The sequence below is a fragment of the Microtus oregoni genome, unplaced genomic scaffold (genome assembly GCF_018167655.1).
Source record: "Microtus oregoni isolate MIOR12 unplaced genomic scaffold, Mior012 000024F_ref0000369, whole genome shotgun sequence".
Lineage (NCBI taxonomy): Eukaryota > Metazoa > Chordata > Mammalia > Rodentia > Cricetidae > Microtus > Microtus oregoni.
The window spans coordinates 35786358-35802800 of record NW_024543083.1 but is presented as its reverse complement, the minus strand read 5'-3'; the positions used below and the strand labels follow the sequence as shown (position 1 = coordinate 35802800).

Below are 16443 nucleotides of genomic sequence, written 5' to 3'. Positions count from 1 at the left end.
TTTAGAGAATTCTTGTTCTTAATTATTAACGATTCTGAGAGACCCACGGGTCTTACTCTGGCTCTAATTTCACATAGTGAGAGTCTGGCAAATTCTTATTTTGTACCTAACTAATGAGCCATCTTACACAATTTCTAAGTACAAGGCAACAGAAACACACTGGAACATTCATACCCAACCATCTCTGTAGAGCATTTATGAATAAATAAAAATGATTATTAAAAATATTCACTGTGTGAGTCTGCTGCTCATAATCCTCTCCCAACACACCCTGGTAAGAACAATTATGAAGGAATCTCCTTTATCCATAATGAACTTTTGACTATACTTTCAGTCTATGATAAAAATGTTCTCAACTTCTTTCTCCTCATTCTCTTAGGGACACGTTAATTCACTATGTGCACTGGAATGCATCCATTGTTATCAAGTATGGTTATTCAGTAATAAAATGAGTGACACAAACAAAAGGAGTCATATTATACCATATGACCTCACTTCTGAGGTACCTACAGCAGGCAAACACCCAGTCTGTAGTTACCAGGCATGGGCAAACTGGGCCGAATTTATTTAATAGAAACAGAGCACACAGCACAGGATGATGAAAAAGTTCTGTAGACAGACAGTGGAGAGGCCATGATGAGAATATGCCAAATGATTTGAACTGTTAGTGTAACCATGGTTACACTGGAACCTTTCTTATACACAGTTTGCCGCAATAAGAAACCAGTTTTTAGACAGTGAAAATCCTGTGGGAATACTCTGTCAACTCAAAAAGCAGTATGGTTCTTTTCCGGAGTATTTTCTATTAATAACTTTCTATATTCATTATTATGAGAAAATTAATTAAACTTTAGCAAATATACAAAAAAGTATCAAAAGTATTTTTAAATTAAAGGAAAATACAGTATCATACAATATATTTGGACTTAGAGAAATGTCAGTTTGTTTTATTGTTTTGGTTTGATTTTTGGTTTTGTCTACTGGTCAGTTAAAATAAGGAGAATTTAAAGACTGAGAGTATTATCCCAGTTTATTAAAACACGAAAAAAATGTGGGAAACATATTGTTTCTGCTCACATTCCTACTGTAATGTTCCTGTACCAAAGACAAACTGGAATAAGTTCTTTAAAATACTGTAAATTAGTCCATTTTAAGAATACAAAGTGTTCAATTTATTCCTAAATTGATAATAAAATTAACATATATTTACAATAATAAAACTCAAAAAATCCTTACCATGTCCACACCAACAAAATATCCTAGACTCTCTTTTTCTGGCAAAACATCACAGAATATTATTGTTCCAGATTCTACACTTTCTCCGACCTTCAGCGATACTCTGGAGTTTATTTCCAAAGGGGGAGGTTCAGCCTGCATTGTATCCATCGGGACTGCAAAATCACTTTCCAATCCATTGTCATCGTCGTCTATGCGCTCCAGCTTGTCCAATGCCACACACACGCCACAATCTTCATCACACTGAAAAATCTGTTTCCCTTGATATACCCTATCAGTGAAACCTTGGCCACAACGTTCTTCCTAGTTTTCAAAGTTTTTTAAAAAAGAGATATGAAAAGATTATCCATTAAAGGGATTTCAGGAAATTACTTTGGAAAAACTCTAAATTCTATCCATAATATGAAATATGACTAGCAGCTGCTGTTGGGTTTAGGGTGTTTAAAGAATAAAGAAGCTGTATCTGATGATGAAACTAACTCATAATTTCAGATCATAATTCTTTTGAGAAAGAGTGAGGATTAAATTTACAACATAGTTCTACCACAACTTTTGTCATGAACAGACATTCAACTTTAACCAAACAGCAGCGTCAACTCCATTTACTGAGAACAAACTATAACCATCTCCAGCCATCCACCGTACAACTACTATAAGTCATGTGTGCAGTTCTACCACGACTTTTGTCATGAACAGACATTCAACTTTAACCAAACAGCAGCGTCAACTCCATTTACTGAGAACAAACTGTAACCATCTACAGCCATCCACCGTACAACTACTATAAGTCATGTGTGCTCTAAGCACTTCACAGATGAGGAACAGGTCAGGAGAACTTGATGTAGGTTAAGTAGCTGGCAACCCTGCTAGTACATACCATAGCTGGCAGTCACAGCCTAATTATTTCACTGCTTGAAAAGCCAAATCAAGAAGCAAGTAAAGCACGACCTCTCTCTACTCCTGAGAGTGTCCAAATGTGAACCAATAGTCAGTTTGGAATATAGAATTCTTAGATATGTTGCCAAGGCACATAAGTTCCAAGGCAGTTTATACATTCCGGGGATAAGCATGAGCAAACTGAAATTGCTGCAACACACTTCAAAAATTTTACCTCTAAACTGTTATACTTAGTAGCATACACTAAGAACTGGGAATCCGGTGGGCACTATCACAAGAGAGTTCACAATTTTTTAAGTGTTTATAATTACAATTGGCAGTGTTAACTTTTAATATAGGTAACTTAAAAGCTTCTAAAATATGAAGTCCAGAATTAATGACTTTTAAGTTTCTACCATAAGAGATAAATTTTTAAAGTTTTCAAGAATTGTCTTTATATCCTCTCAATTTATCATTAAATAAATTTGGGGGCTGAACTATAGCTCAGAGGCAGAGGGTCCTGAGGTCCATCCTGAGAACTGTACTAAAAACAAACAAACAGAAAACACGAATCTTATAAAGGGGAAAATATGTGCTCGTGGTCTCTCGCTCACGTGCACACTCTTTCTCATACGCTCTCTCTCTCTCCTTCTCTCTCAAATGTCCTATCAAACTAACCAGCAATTCTACTCTAAAGAAAATCCCCGAAACTGTCCTGTCCGCTAATAACGGTCCTCTGAAGCGCACAACTCCTGGAAATTTCTCTTCCCCAGATCGCAGCTGTACTTTCACAGGGCTGCCCACATCTACCTGGAAACCTTTAGTTAGTCGAATTCTGTTTCTAAACAGGCTGAGCCTCTCCTCACAGTTGGTAATTGCCAACAGTAACTCTGTAAATTTCTCAGTAATGTGATTAGAGAAGGAAGGGAGTAAAACAAAAGAGACTTTGGAGCCTAAGAATGATTGTGTGTGGTTCTGTTTATCTGGCCCCGGGAGGAGTCCGGCCAAGCTGGAGTACCCGTGTAGAGGTGCAGGAGCAAGTGTTACAGAGATTGAATGCCATGTTCAGGAAAACGGATGGTTCGGGAATATGGTAAAAGACAGGCAACCTGAGCCCTTTAGGCCAGCTTCCATTTAAGATGTAATTAGATTGTCCATGGCTGCTCACATCAGGCTCGCTCATTCATAATGTACCCTCCATGTTCAGATCCAAAGTGTCTGGGTCAAGTGGAAATCAAACTAGTCTTTGAAAATTGAGATAGGACCTGTGTAATAGGCCAATCAATGCAATAAATTCTGCTCAAATCCAGACATCTTGGGTTTCAGAAGAACTCCTTCAAAGCTTGAGATTTCCCATTTGTCCTGTCTTTACTCATTTTATCTAAAGCAAAGGACAATGGCACGGGGTTTTGATCCTACATAATGTACTGGCTTTGTGGGAGCCTAGCCAGTTTGGATGTCCACCTTCCTAGATATGGACGGAGTGGGGAGGACCTAGGACTTACCACAGGGCAGGGAACCCTGACTGCTCTTTGGACTGGAGAGGGAGGGGGAGGGTATTGGGGGGAGGGGGAGAAGGGTGGGAGGAGAGGGAGGGAAATGGGAGGCTGGGAGGAGGTGGAAACTTGTTTTGTTTTTTTTTTCTCCTTTTCTCAATAAAAAAAGTTAATAATAAAAAAAAGAAAACAATTTTAGTAGTACAAGAAGGCAAAGAATTAGGATCACTTTAGAGGTTCTAACCTTAAAAAAAAATACTTAAAGTTCTTGTCAAATAGATCTTTCACTTCCTTGGTCAGAGTTACCCCAAGATATTTTATGCTATTTGTGGCTATCGTGAAAAATGATGCTTCTCTGATTTCCCTCCCTGCTTTTTTGTCCTTAGTGTAAAGGAAGGCAACTGATTTTTTGGAGTTGATCTTGTATCCTGCCACATTACTAAAGGTGTTTATCAGCTGTAGGAGTTCTTTGGTTGCGGCAAACTTCTCGACCAGCGAGAAAGAACAACCAACACACGAGGATTCTTCTCAGATCATGCTTTAATGGAGTGCCCTTGGTTGAGGGAGAGCAGGAAGCGAGAGGGCCCCAAGAGCACTAAAGCAGCTGCTTATATAGGGAGTAGGCACACGGGTTGCCCTGTGATTGGCTGCCACCATCAGCTGACACCAGACTGCATCGGGATAGGCCCAAGGACTCTAAACCACCGTGCATGCGGGAAGTGGGGGACACACAGCTCCCAAAGGCATAGCCAAATATGGAGTTGTTTATTTCCAACAAGACAGGATGTCAGCGCCATCTTGTAATGGCGATCCTGTCTGGCTCCCTGCATTTGGTAGAATTTTTGGGGTCACTTATGTATACTATCATATCATCTGCAAATAACGAAAGCTTAACTTCTTCCTTTCCAATACGAATCCCCTTGATCCCCTTATGTTGTCTTACTGCTATTGCTAAAACTTCAAGCACTATATTGAAGAGGTATGGAGAGAGTGGACATTCTTGTCATGTTCCTGATGTTAGTGGGATGGGTTTAAGTTTTTCTCCATTTAATTTAATGTTAGCTGTTGGCTTGCTGTAAATAGCTTTTATTATATTTAGGTATGCCCCTTGTATCCCTAATCTCTCCAAGACCTTTATCATAAAGGGGTGTTGAATTTTGTCAAATACTTTTTCAGCATCTAATGAAATGATCATATGTTTTTTTTCTTTCAGTTTGTTAATATGGTGGATCACATTGATAGATTTGCGTATGTTGAACCAGCCCTGCATCTCTGGGATGAAGCCTACTTGATCATAATGGATAATTTTTCTAATGTGTTCTTGGATTCGGTTTGCCAGTATTTTATTGAGAATTTTTGCTTCGATGTTCATGAGTGAGATTGGCCTGTAATTCTCTTTCTTGGTTAAGTCTTTGTGAGGTTTTGGTATCAGGGTAACTGTAGCTTCATAAAAGGAATTTGGCAATGACTCTTCTGTTTCTATATTGTGAAATATCTTAAGGAGTATAGGTATTAGCTCTTGAAAATAATCTATTACTAGAAGCTCCCAAGGTTATAAAGTCAAGAAATGGAAAATGCTGAATCAATCCTTGAGTCAGCTTTGGACAGGTGTGCTTTCACTAATGGTATATAATGTACAAAAATAGAAAAACATACCACGCAGAAAACGGCTACCATAGATGTATAAAAATTTAGCCTTTAGCTAGGGAGATGGTTCAGCAAGTAAAAAGGTTCAGCAAGTGAGAGTGTTTGCTGATCATGCATAAAGTCCTAAGGTCAAATTCCCTGCACAGGAGTAAAAAGCTGAGTGTGGACAGACACCCTGTAACTCCAGAGCTGTGGGGAATGGAGACAGCAGCTTAGCGTCTGCTCAGTAAGGCCACCCTGTATCAACAGAATTAAAGCAGAGAGACAGAGCAGACCGCCAGGCATCCTCTCCAGGCCTCTGGACCAACACCTGTGCACACAACACAGATACAATAAAATAAAATTTACACAATAAAAATCTGGGTTTTAGGACTGTATTCTTTTCGCGGTACTGCAATCAACATTTCATGTTTCTTTATGATATAGAACCAAGTTGATGTAGTTTACGGCAGAGTGTGGGATCTTTTACTTTGTCACTAGCTCTTATAGACCAAGCTGGCCTTGAACTCACAGAGATCCGCCTGCCTCTGCCTCCCACGTGCTGGGATTAAGGGTGTGCGTCACCACTGCCCAGCTTTGTTGTTGCTTTAGTCTTGATTAGGGTTTTTATTGCTGTTGAAAAGACACCATGACCCTGGCAGCTCTTACAAAGAAAACATTTAATTGGGGGGCTTGCTGACAGTTCCGAGGTTCAGTCCACTATCATCATAGCAGGGATCACGGCAGATGTGCTGGGTGGAGGCAAAAACTCAATTGTGACACTGAGCACAGTTTGAGCAAAGGAGACCGCAAAGCGCACCCCACAGTGATACACTTCCTCCAACAAGCCACACCTCCTAATTGTGCTGCTTCCTGTGAGATTATGGCAGCCAGTCACATTCAAACTACCACAAGCTTTGAGAACTGAAATCCTATAGTCTCTCCCCCCCCCCCCCCCCCCCCCCAGATAACTATGTGGTAAAGCAACCCAAGAACCATGGTCAGCCGGCTTACACAGGCACGCGGAAAAAGGAAAATGGCCTTGGTTCCCAAGACTGACTGAAATCATCTCCGTAGCTTGCTAAGTAGTCAGCTCCTTTCCTAAGGCGGTCCCAGGTCTACTCAAGGCTGTATCCCCAGAACCCAATACATGATAGTCCTAACTTTGTTGACTAGTTTTTCCGTTAATAACAATGGGAAGAGGAGTGGTTTGTTATGTTTGCTTGTTTCTGTTTTCTTTTCTGAAATGACACCCCCCCCTTTTTTTTTTTAGTTAGCCCAGACTGACCTCAATTTTCTAATTCTCCCATCTCCCAAACTGCAGGGATTATAATGTGCCATAAATTGGGACCGTTTAACTTCCTCAAAGTAAATACAACCCATTAGGTGCCCTGAAAGAGGACCAATTAATGAGTCATCTCTGACGGGGGCAGGGAGTAGGGAGATGGTGAGTGGATAGAGATGCGTGCATGCTCTTGCTTTAGACAAAGCAGTTCACACGCAAGCCTTGAGGGGTTGATGTGGAGACCTGTGATGCTATTCAGTGTCTGGGAATATTGGTTAAGGGACCTCTGGACTCCCCAGCCGCTAAAACACTTAGAGGGGCAAATGCTTTAGATAATGTGTCTCCCCTTGAACTCTCGGTCCCCAGCTGGTGATGCTGTTTGGGAGAGGTTATAGAATTTTTAGGGTCAGAAACCTTGCTGGGAGAAGTGCATGGCTTGGGGTGAGCTTCAAGAGTTTATGGCTTCATCTCTCTTCTCATTCGCTGTCTCTGCTCCCTGTGTGTGGTTGGGACCCAATTCCTCAGCTTCCTGTTCCGGCTGCCTGCTGCCACGCCTCTGATGCAATTACGGAGTTTTGCTCTGCCTGGAACCATAGAACAAAATGAACCGTTGCCTCAGTAAATTGCTTTTGGCTTACGGTATTTTCTCACAGCCAGAAAAAAAGTATCCTATGCAATTTTCCATATGCTATTGGTTTAATCCAGGAATTCAGAACCCGAAGGCATTAGAAACCAACCACACTATTATTTAATAGTTAAGAATTTTCAAGTTAATTTTGTCTCAGGCAGCAGTTCTCAACCTGTGGGTCTCAAACCCCACAAGGGTGGCATAGCAGATCTCCTATATACCAGGATATTTACATTATAATTCCTGTCAGTAGCAAAATTACAGTTGTAGCAGCAAGATGAGGAACTGTATTCAAGGGTCGCAGCCTAAGGAAGGGTGAGAGCCATGGACTCTAAGGACACTTCTGCTTCTAATTCTGGCAAATAAGCACCCTTTAAGTTACTCAAGAAGAAATAAAGTCCTCCACAGCAAGCCAGCTATAAGGAGAAAGTGGGACAATTATCCTCTTGTGGAAAGACAATCCCGCTCTTCATGCTTCCTGGTTACTGCCTTTGATCCCTCTGCTTGACTTGAAGAGGACTAAATTGGCCAAATGCTCTGAACTTAGAATTGTAAATGAGGGGTTTTCTCTTTGCCCAAGAGCAGGCAGGCAGCTTGACCTTCACTTTCCATCCAAAGCCAAAGCAAATCCCAGACAATTCAAGCATTAAGTGAAAAATAAAATTAGACAACAAAACAAGAAACCTAGAAAAAATGTCTATAGATTGTTATCAAATACCTGCGTGGACAAAGACCAAGAAACATGAACAGGGTCATGAACAAAATCATGGGCAGATGTGAGTGAATGTAATTAATTTTTAAATGAATTTCTTTTATTCTAATTAGATGTAGTGGGGGGAAAATGGTCTTAGGCAAATTGGCTTTTAAGTGAATTTGTTTGGGAGAATTGGCCAGCTCCTTCCCAGGGGAATCCTGACGGGAACAGAGCCAAGAAGGAGAAGGAGGGAAGGAGATACCACTGTTGGAGTCAGACCCTGAATGCAGGTAGGAAGGAGGCATTGAGGAGTGGGAAGTCAGAGAGGATGATGGAACTAATCAAACTGGGGGCAAAGAAGGAAGAGCATTGGAACTCCTGTCACTCGCTGTAGGGAACTGTGTTACATGTTTCCACTGACCTGGAAGGGACTGCAGCTTTATTAAGATTCCCATTGCTGGGCCTGTGACCCAGAGTTGCTGAGTTAGTGAGTCTGGGCTGGGGCTTTAGAATTCTAAAGGGTTTGGGGATGCTGCTGATGCTGAGAAAACAGTGGCCTCACTTTGAGAACCACCATATAGATTGGGGATGGAGGCGATGAGAAATACTCAGCAGAATAGTGTAGCTACATGCCTGTTGAAATAAGAGCGGTGGTGCTGCGTCCCCGGCACCCGGCCGCCCACATGGCTAGCTCTAGCTTATGCCCTGAAATAACTACAAGGAAACTGTATTCTTTTAAACACCGCTTGGCCCATTTCTATCAAGCCTCTTCTAGGCTAGCTCTCGCACCTGGACTAGCCCATTTCTAATAATCTGCTGTAGCCCACGAGCTGGTTTACCAGGAATGATCTTAACCTGCATCTGCCTGGAGTGGGAGAATCATGGCGACTCACTGACTTAGCTTCTTTCTCCCAGCATTATGTTCTATTTACTCCACCCACTTATGTTTTAACCTATGAGGGTCAAACAGTTTCTTTATTGCTTAACCAATGAAATCAACAGATTGATATATAACACTCCCCCATCACATGCCCTGTAAAGATCAGGACCAAATTAAAGGATGATAACTGATTTCTCTCTCTCTCTCTCTCTCTCTCTCTCTCTCTCTCTCTCTCTCTCGTGTGTGTGTGTATGCATGTGCATTTATGTGTAAAACCTCCCTAAGGTGTGCCAGTAAGGGATAATGGACTTAAATATTGATCATCATGTTTGATGGTGACATGGCAGAAGCTGAAGCAGTCAGAGCACTTAGGACAATTGTATTTTGACTGGAATGGCCTCTTAGATTTATTTCAGAGGATGTGCAAGCATTAGTGTCAAATTTCATAAGTATGCAGTTTTTCACAAAGCAAAAATGCTGAAACCAAGTGCTTATTAGGTGTCAGGCTGAAGTGACAGACATATCTATGAAAAAGAGCACGTTGTTATGCAGATTTATAGGCGTAAAATGGAGGCTTGGACAGGTCAATCCACTTTCTCAGTGTCACATGGCTAGAACCCGACAGATCCGGGATTAAAACCCATGTCTGGCTCACGTCCAACCCTTGAATTTATAATCACAATGTCTGCCTTTTAAAGGACTTTTCCATTGTCTGTATAGAGGTGACATTTAAAACCATGACCCTGAAAAAGATTGCTTAGGAAGAGACTGTGGAGACAGATACCAAAGGAACTGATTCCTTTTGCATGACACAGAAATAGAAGAAGCAAGAAAGGATTTCTCTGGTGCCATGCACCGTGGTGCTGTCAAGAAAGAAAAATACAAAGAGAAAATCAGAAGAGGCTGTGGAATTTTTAGAGAGAGTAAATAAGAAACTATCTCTATGTCAAAGACAAAATTAAAACCAAGTTAGTTTAAAGACTCTCCCTGACTCTTCCCTGTGGCTCTGGAATTTGGCAACAACTCCCTGTGAGAACTGCCCTGTGCTCACTGAGATGAACAGATGTGGTTGGAATTAAAGACAGGAAGGGGCTGAAAACAGAGGCAGATAGGTGACTGATAACTTCAAAGTTATTTTTTGTTTACACGTTAAAGAAAGGAATTTCCTAAGTATGCCAATTGAAACATTTATTTGGGGATTTAGCTGTCATCTTCTACTCTCCTGATGTCCCAGTAGATCAGATGAACAACTTAGCTTTGGTTGCCATGAAGCCTTATTTAGCATGAGCAACTCCATTTTGGTTTGGTTTGCTGGACCCAAAGCAGAAACTCAAGTCAAAAATCGATGGCCTCCTATAAATTCTATTCAGTATTAAAGAAATAGAGATGTGAAGTCTGTTCAAGTATTCTAGACATCAGTTTTTGCGTAACAAATAAAGCCAGGCGTAGCACCTTATAGGAGCAGTATCTTTGGTCAGGAGAGATAGTTCAGTGGGTGAAGTATTTGCTATGTTCACGGGGACCTGAGTTCCACCTTCAGAACCCATATAAAAGAGCTGGACATGGTGGACCATGCTTTAATTAGAATACTGGGGAGGCAGAGACAGGAGATGTCTGGCACTTGCTGGCTACCCAGCCTACTCTACTTAGTGAACCCCAGGTTAGTGACAGACCCTGTCACACAATGAATAGACAGTTCCTGAGAAATGACACTCCATGTTGGCCTCTGCCCTCCACCTGTACCCATACACTCACTCACATGCACCTGCACACGTGTGAACACATTTGTGAACACACAAACAGAGGGGACAATAGCATCATTTGCTCTTCCTTACACTTGGGGATGTTTACTGACTTCACACTTCTTCAGCTTCCAGTGATGTGGGCCGGGGCATAGAAAGGCTGTCTCTGTAGGTCTGATTGCGTGAGAATTGTGTATGTGTATGACATGGGACAGCAAGCTGTCATGGTAGCCAACTGAGAAGCACACATGGGGCAGAGGACATTGCTTATCCCCACACAGTTTATGCATAGTGCTTGGTTCCCAGCACAGTAAGTCCAAGGCACACACGTGGCAGCTTCCTGGGGCTCTGTGACTGCGGACTACAGTTTTGGTCGGGGGAGGCAAGAGGCCATTTTCTCATTTCTTCCTCTATGACCAGTTCCACATGGGCCTTCCCAATATGAATACACACTTCCTGTAAGCCATTAGATGGGAAGCGTGTTCTACGAGACAAGCATGTCTATCTTAATCATGTATACATAATCATATACACTTTGTCACCTGTGTTTTATTCTAATTAACAAAAGTGGCTTACAAGTGCTGCTTACATTCAAGAGAAGGGAATTCACTAGATTGTAAGTATTAGGAAATAGTTTGTAGTGTCCTTTGAATCAATCTGCTTCAAAAGACTTCAATTTGGCCATAAACTATAAAACAGCGGCCTTACTAGAAAAAAAATCTACCTTAAGAGTCAGGTTAGTGACTATTGGTGGGCGAGACTCATATGTAAGTGAGTAGATTTGAAAAAGAGGGTTTTTTTTGTTTTGCTTTTAATATAGAAAAAGAGAAAGAATGAGAGAAGTTGTGAAGTGTGTGGGAGAAAAGTCTACATGAAGGGTCGTCAGTAGCCCTCCACCTTCCTGATAAAGGAGGAGACGGAGTTCTTTGCTGAGTCTGAGAGAGGAAGCAGGATTTGTGGGGTGAAGAAAACAGAAGAGAGCTAAGTCATGGACTATGAAGCACCTTATGAGGTTGTTGTTAGTCAGAAGTCAAAATAGGGAGATTACTTGTTATGTCAGATAGAATGAAGCCTAGAGAAAATAAACAGCCCGAAACAAAGAGCCAAAACTCGCTTATTGGCTAACATCAGACCTGTCTGCTTTGAGTTTGGCCTACTCACTTATGGTGCCCTATATAAACAATCAGAATCTAACTCCCATTGACCCCTGATCCTCACTCCAATTTATGCCCTGGCAATGCTGAAGCATGCATGGGCAGCCCATATATGGTGGTTCTGTTGAACTTGTTCATATTTGATTTCTCGGTCTAAGATGATGAGGATGATTGACCAGGTCTCTTTCTCAAGAGGCCACCAGATCTCATTACAGATGGTTGTAAGCCACCATGAGGTTGTTGGGAATTGAATTCAGGATCTATGGAAGAGTAGTCAGTGCTCTTAACCACTGAGTCATCTCTCCAGCTTCCAACTACCTAACAAAATAGTGAGCTGCCCATGTCAAGGCCCCACACAAACCCTATTCATTCTCAGGTATACAATATTCTCTCTCTCTCTCTCTCTCTCTCTCTCTCTCTCTCTCTCACCCTGCACCCGTAACTCTTCCTTTTAATTAATCTGCAGTGTTCCTGTCCACAGTATGTATTCTTTCTTAAAACTTTTAGTAGAAATTTTGGTCTAGTAAAAACTTTTACTTCTGTGCTTCAGGCTCGTTATTCCTAGCAAAACATGAAGATTCTCCTTGGCATTTAGCAGGGCTGGCTCAGACTCTTCTTGCTCAGGGCATTTAGCAGGGCTGGCTCAGACTCTTCTTGCTCAGGGCACACATGGCAGAGTAAATGAACAAAATTCCCTAAGCATCACCAAGAGCTCTGAGTAGAGACAAATCAATTTGCTAACACAGTGTGGAAAGCTCGGGGTGACTATGTGTGTGTGTGTGTGTGTGTGTATCCATGTGTTACTTGCGTGTGGGCATGCGAAACCCATCTATGTATAGTGAGCGAAAACTGGCAAGGCAAACAAAAACCTTCCTTTCTTGGCTTACTCCAACTGTGTAAAAATAGTGCTTAACGATCAAAGGAAAGCTTTTCAAGCCATTGCCAGTTAATGGGTGTGTGCATAACTTGGGAAAGAACATGCTCAACCCCTTACAATCTGACCTCCTGCTGCCTTTGCTGCCTTCGGAGGCCAGAGTTCAGCTTTTGGTCTTGCTCTGCGATGGCTCAATAAGAATCGTTTCAAGGAATCTTTTGCTCGGGCATGAGTTAAGTGGCAGGTAAGGAAGGAGATCTCTCTCTCTGAGATTACTGAAATGAGGTGATGTGGTGAGATGGTGCACAGGCCGTGGTGAGGCAGGGGTGAGTATCAGGGAAGACTAGAAGGAGTGTGTGGACCCTAACGGGTGCTTGACCGCACATGCACAAAGTTTCCCATCTGTTACCTACAGTTTTCAACAGTTTTAGACTTTGAATCCCTGGCAAAGAGTCCTGGTGATTGGTCTAGAAAGACGGCTCAGTGGTTGAGAACACATACAGATGTTGTAGAGAACCCAGGTTTGGTTTCAAGCACCCAGGACACAATCACAATCACCTGTAACTCCAGCTCCAGGCAATCCCATACCCCTGGCTTCTGTGAACACTCACACTCATGTGCACACACCTTACCCACCACTCATAATTAAAAACAAAAATTTTCTGCTGTTTATAAATGATTATTTTATTATAACTTAATATATCTGGTGCAACTCGATTATTTGATGTAATGCCACAAATACTCTGTTCACAGACATATCATGTGTCTAGCATCTAGCATGGGCCAGGCACCATCTTTGGGACTCCCCATGTGAAGATGCAGAGCAGAGAGCTCCTTGGGGAACTCATCCAGTAGGTGTGACCAGGAGAAATTACTGTTCTGCAGTGGGAATAAAGCCTGTAATCTTGGTAGTCACAGAGTGTTCAGAACCACAGACATTCATTCTGGTTGTTTTCACTAGGTCATAGCTTAATCCCTGTCTTACATGTGTCTTGGCATTAGGCAATCATTTTATTATTCATAGATTTGGGTTAGGGATTTGGAGAGGGCACAGAAGAAAGAGAAAAGAGACAGTCGACTTTCGGCAAGACCTGGGACCCTTCAAGGGAGATGTGTTAGGATTGCCAAGGGGAGTGTGGCCATGTGACTTCTGTGGGCAGCCAAGCTACCTACCTCTCAGCAAGGCTGGTTCAGGTTTCATGCATGCATTCTCCTGTCACACCAGTCTGATGACCCAGTCATACCAGTGACCATGTATGACTTCTGCTGGTCCTTACTGGGTTAGGCAGTCACAGACCTAAGCTAACTCCCAATGTGCGGAATGCCAGAATAATCTGTGGGCATTCAAAAAACTGCCATGAAAAATATGGCCCTACATCTGTCTAAAATTTGGAAGACAACAGGATGCCTAGGCTACATCTGGGGAAAAGAGCAGATTTGCCAGGGGAAGGTGGTCAGATTCTTTATACAGAACAATGCTTTGTAGGCTCACACTTGCTTAGAGAACACAGAACTACGTTTGAACAGCTAACATATTGTCTGTACTTTGGTTCTAAACTGTATATAGGCATTGCTATACAATGTTTCTGTCAATGATGGTCCATATCTGTGACAGGGTCCCTGAAGAATGTAAAGTGGTTCAAAGATTCCCATTGCTTAGTGATGTCACAGTTTTGTGCCTTACTACAGTGTATTAAATGTGTTTGAAGCAATGTCAGCAAACCGATTGTCGTCATGTAAAAGCAAAGCAAATACAGCTATGCATGATACATTGTGCTTGATAATAGGTGACAATGTTACTTGGTTCAGTACTGTGCTGTCTGGGTTACACTATATACTGTGTGCAAAGCTGGAGATTGAACCAAAAGCCTCATACTTTTAATAGACATTGTATTTTCTTTCTATTTAGACTTTTAAAGCAAACTGTAAAATAGCCTTAGGAAGGTCTTCTAAGAGCTGTTCAGAGGAGGATTCTGTTTTAGGGGTTGACAGCTCCAAGAGCATTACAGTCCCTTAGAGCTCTTCTCTTGAGTCATAAAGCATGCATGGATAAACCTGACTTGGGTAGGCTGAAGTTAGAGTCTTAGTTTTTATCAAAAAGTTCAAAAAGACAAACTAGAAAATTTTAGTAAAAAAAAGGCTTAGAGAGTGTCAGTATATAGAAAGCTAAGTATTGTTATAAAATTGCAAAACCATTTTTAGAGATTTATTTATTTATTGGTGTGTGTGTGTGTGTGTGTGCACATCTGCGCATGTGCATGCATGTGTCCATGAAGGCCAGAAGAGGGTATTGGGAGCTGAAATTATAGGCGGTTCTGAGTCTGAACTTAGGATCTGAACTTGGGTCCTCTGGAAGAGCAGTAAGTGCTCTTAACCACTGAGCCATTTCTCCAGCCCCCCCCCGCAAATTCTTGAAAAATCTAAAAATTGGGTGAAACATAAAAGTTACAGGAAGTGTGTATGATGGTTAAGGAAGATTAAGGAAGACTGCCAGCTTGATCAGACTGAAAGGTACGTAGGAGCCTGGTGAACCGCACTCTACATAGGTCTGTGGGGCTGCATCCAGAGATGCCCTACACCATGAGAGCTCTAACCTAATGAGTGGATTAATCTCTGGAAGGATTCATAATTTTGGCAACTGAAAAACCTCCAGTACAGGAGGTCGTGTCCACTTGGAGGAAACAGACCACTGAGAATGTGTCCTCGGTGAAACACAATTAATAAAAACTCAGAGAGAGAAATTGGGGTTCAACCTGGAGATCAGAAAAGCAAAACAGCCAAGCACTGACTCTTACCTCTACCTCAGTCCAAATGGCAATCCTGCCTCTAAAAATCCTCAGAATGAGACTGTGTCTGAGGGCTGTCTCCTCCCATTTTATAATCCTCTCTAGGTCTGGCATTAAAGGTGTGTACCATGGGATTAAAGACATGCACTGCCCGGTTTCTGTGGCAACTAGTGTGACTATCGGCATTAAAGGTGTCTGTTACCACTCCCTGATCTGTAAGGCAAACCAGTGGGACTGTTTTACTCTCTTTTCTTTAGGCAACCTCTATTTATTAAAATACAAATGAGATGCCACTATACCTAGGGATGACAACTTGTCTTGGCTCTTTATAGCATCTGGCTACTATGAGGTAAGAACTCCGCCAATCTTCCATGATGTTCTTGGCCCAAGTTCACGGGGCCAAGTGACCAAAGACTGAGTCCTTTGAAGATGTGAGTCCAAATAATTCTTTTATTCTTTAAGTTGTTTTCAACAGGCATTTGGTTACAGCTACGAAAAATCAATTAATACACACTGCAAAGGGTTATAGCATCACTGTGTGATGGGTTACATCACCTAGGTTTGTGTATGCATACACCATGCACCCCATGATGTTTCTGCAATGATGAAACTACCTAATGACGACTGCCTCAGAAGGTATTACTATCAACAGCAATGTGTGCTGTATCTACTTGAAAAAGCATTGTGAAGCAAGTCGTTGTGAAGTCAGGCTTTGAAGAACAGGGGCTACTGTCTTTTGGAAATATATAATACTTTGTTAATCATCAAGTGCATGATGAATTCCACTCACTTATCACAGCCCTGCAAAGTAGCGATTCTTATTGGTCAATCAATGATCAAGCACCTGAGTCCCAGAGAGAATGACTAACTTTTCCAAAGTCACACAGCTGTTTGGTGGCAGATCAAAGCACGGATTGTCTGGCTTCCATCTGGGCATTGTGCAATATGCTAAGCCACCCAGATGATGAACACAGACCAGTGATTCCAGTAGGAGGTAACACTAGGAGCTTCGATTTGTTTTGTGTGCAAATCAAAAGCCACTTAGTACATCATAAATGTCAGTGAGTGTGGTATGCGTGGTGCTCACTTAGCTGTTGGCTGGATGAAACGTAAAAACCCGTCTGTGGGATTTTAGCTTTCTTCACTATTTCTAACTTTCTTGTGCC

General features: G+C 41.9%; 1 protein-coding gene across 1 annotated transcript in view; it reads right to left on the bottom strand.

The window, feature by feature from the left end:
- Positions 1-16443, bottom strand: part of LOC121462241 (ubiquitin carboxyl-terminal hydrolase CYLD-like) — a 55464-nt gene that overhangs the window by 27973 nt on the left and 11048 nt on the right. The window contains exons 3-4 of the mRNA XM_041673721.1: positions 2791-3012; positions 1237-1539 (exon numbers count right to left, since the gene is read on the bottom strand). Of these exons, the coding sequence (XP_041529655.1) occupies positions 1237-1539; positions 2791-3012 (525 nt within the window). The remainder of the gene's footprint in view (positions 1-1236; positions 1540-2790; positions 3013-16443) is intronic.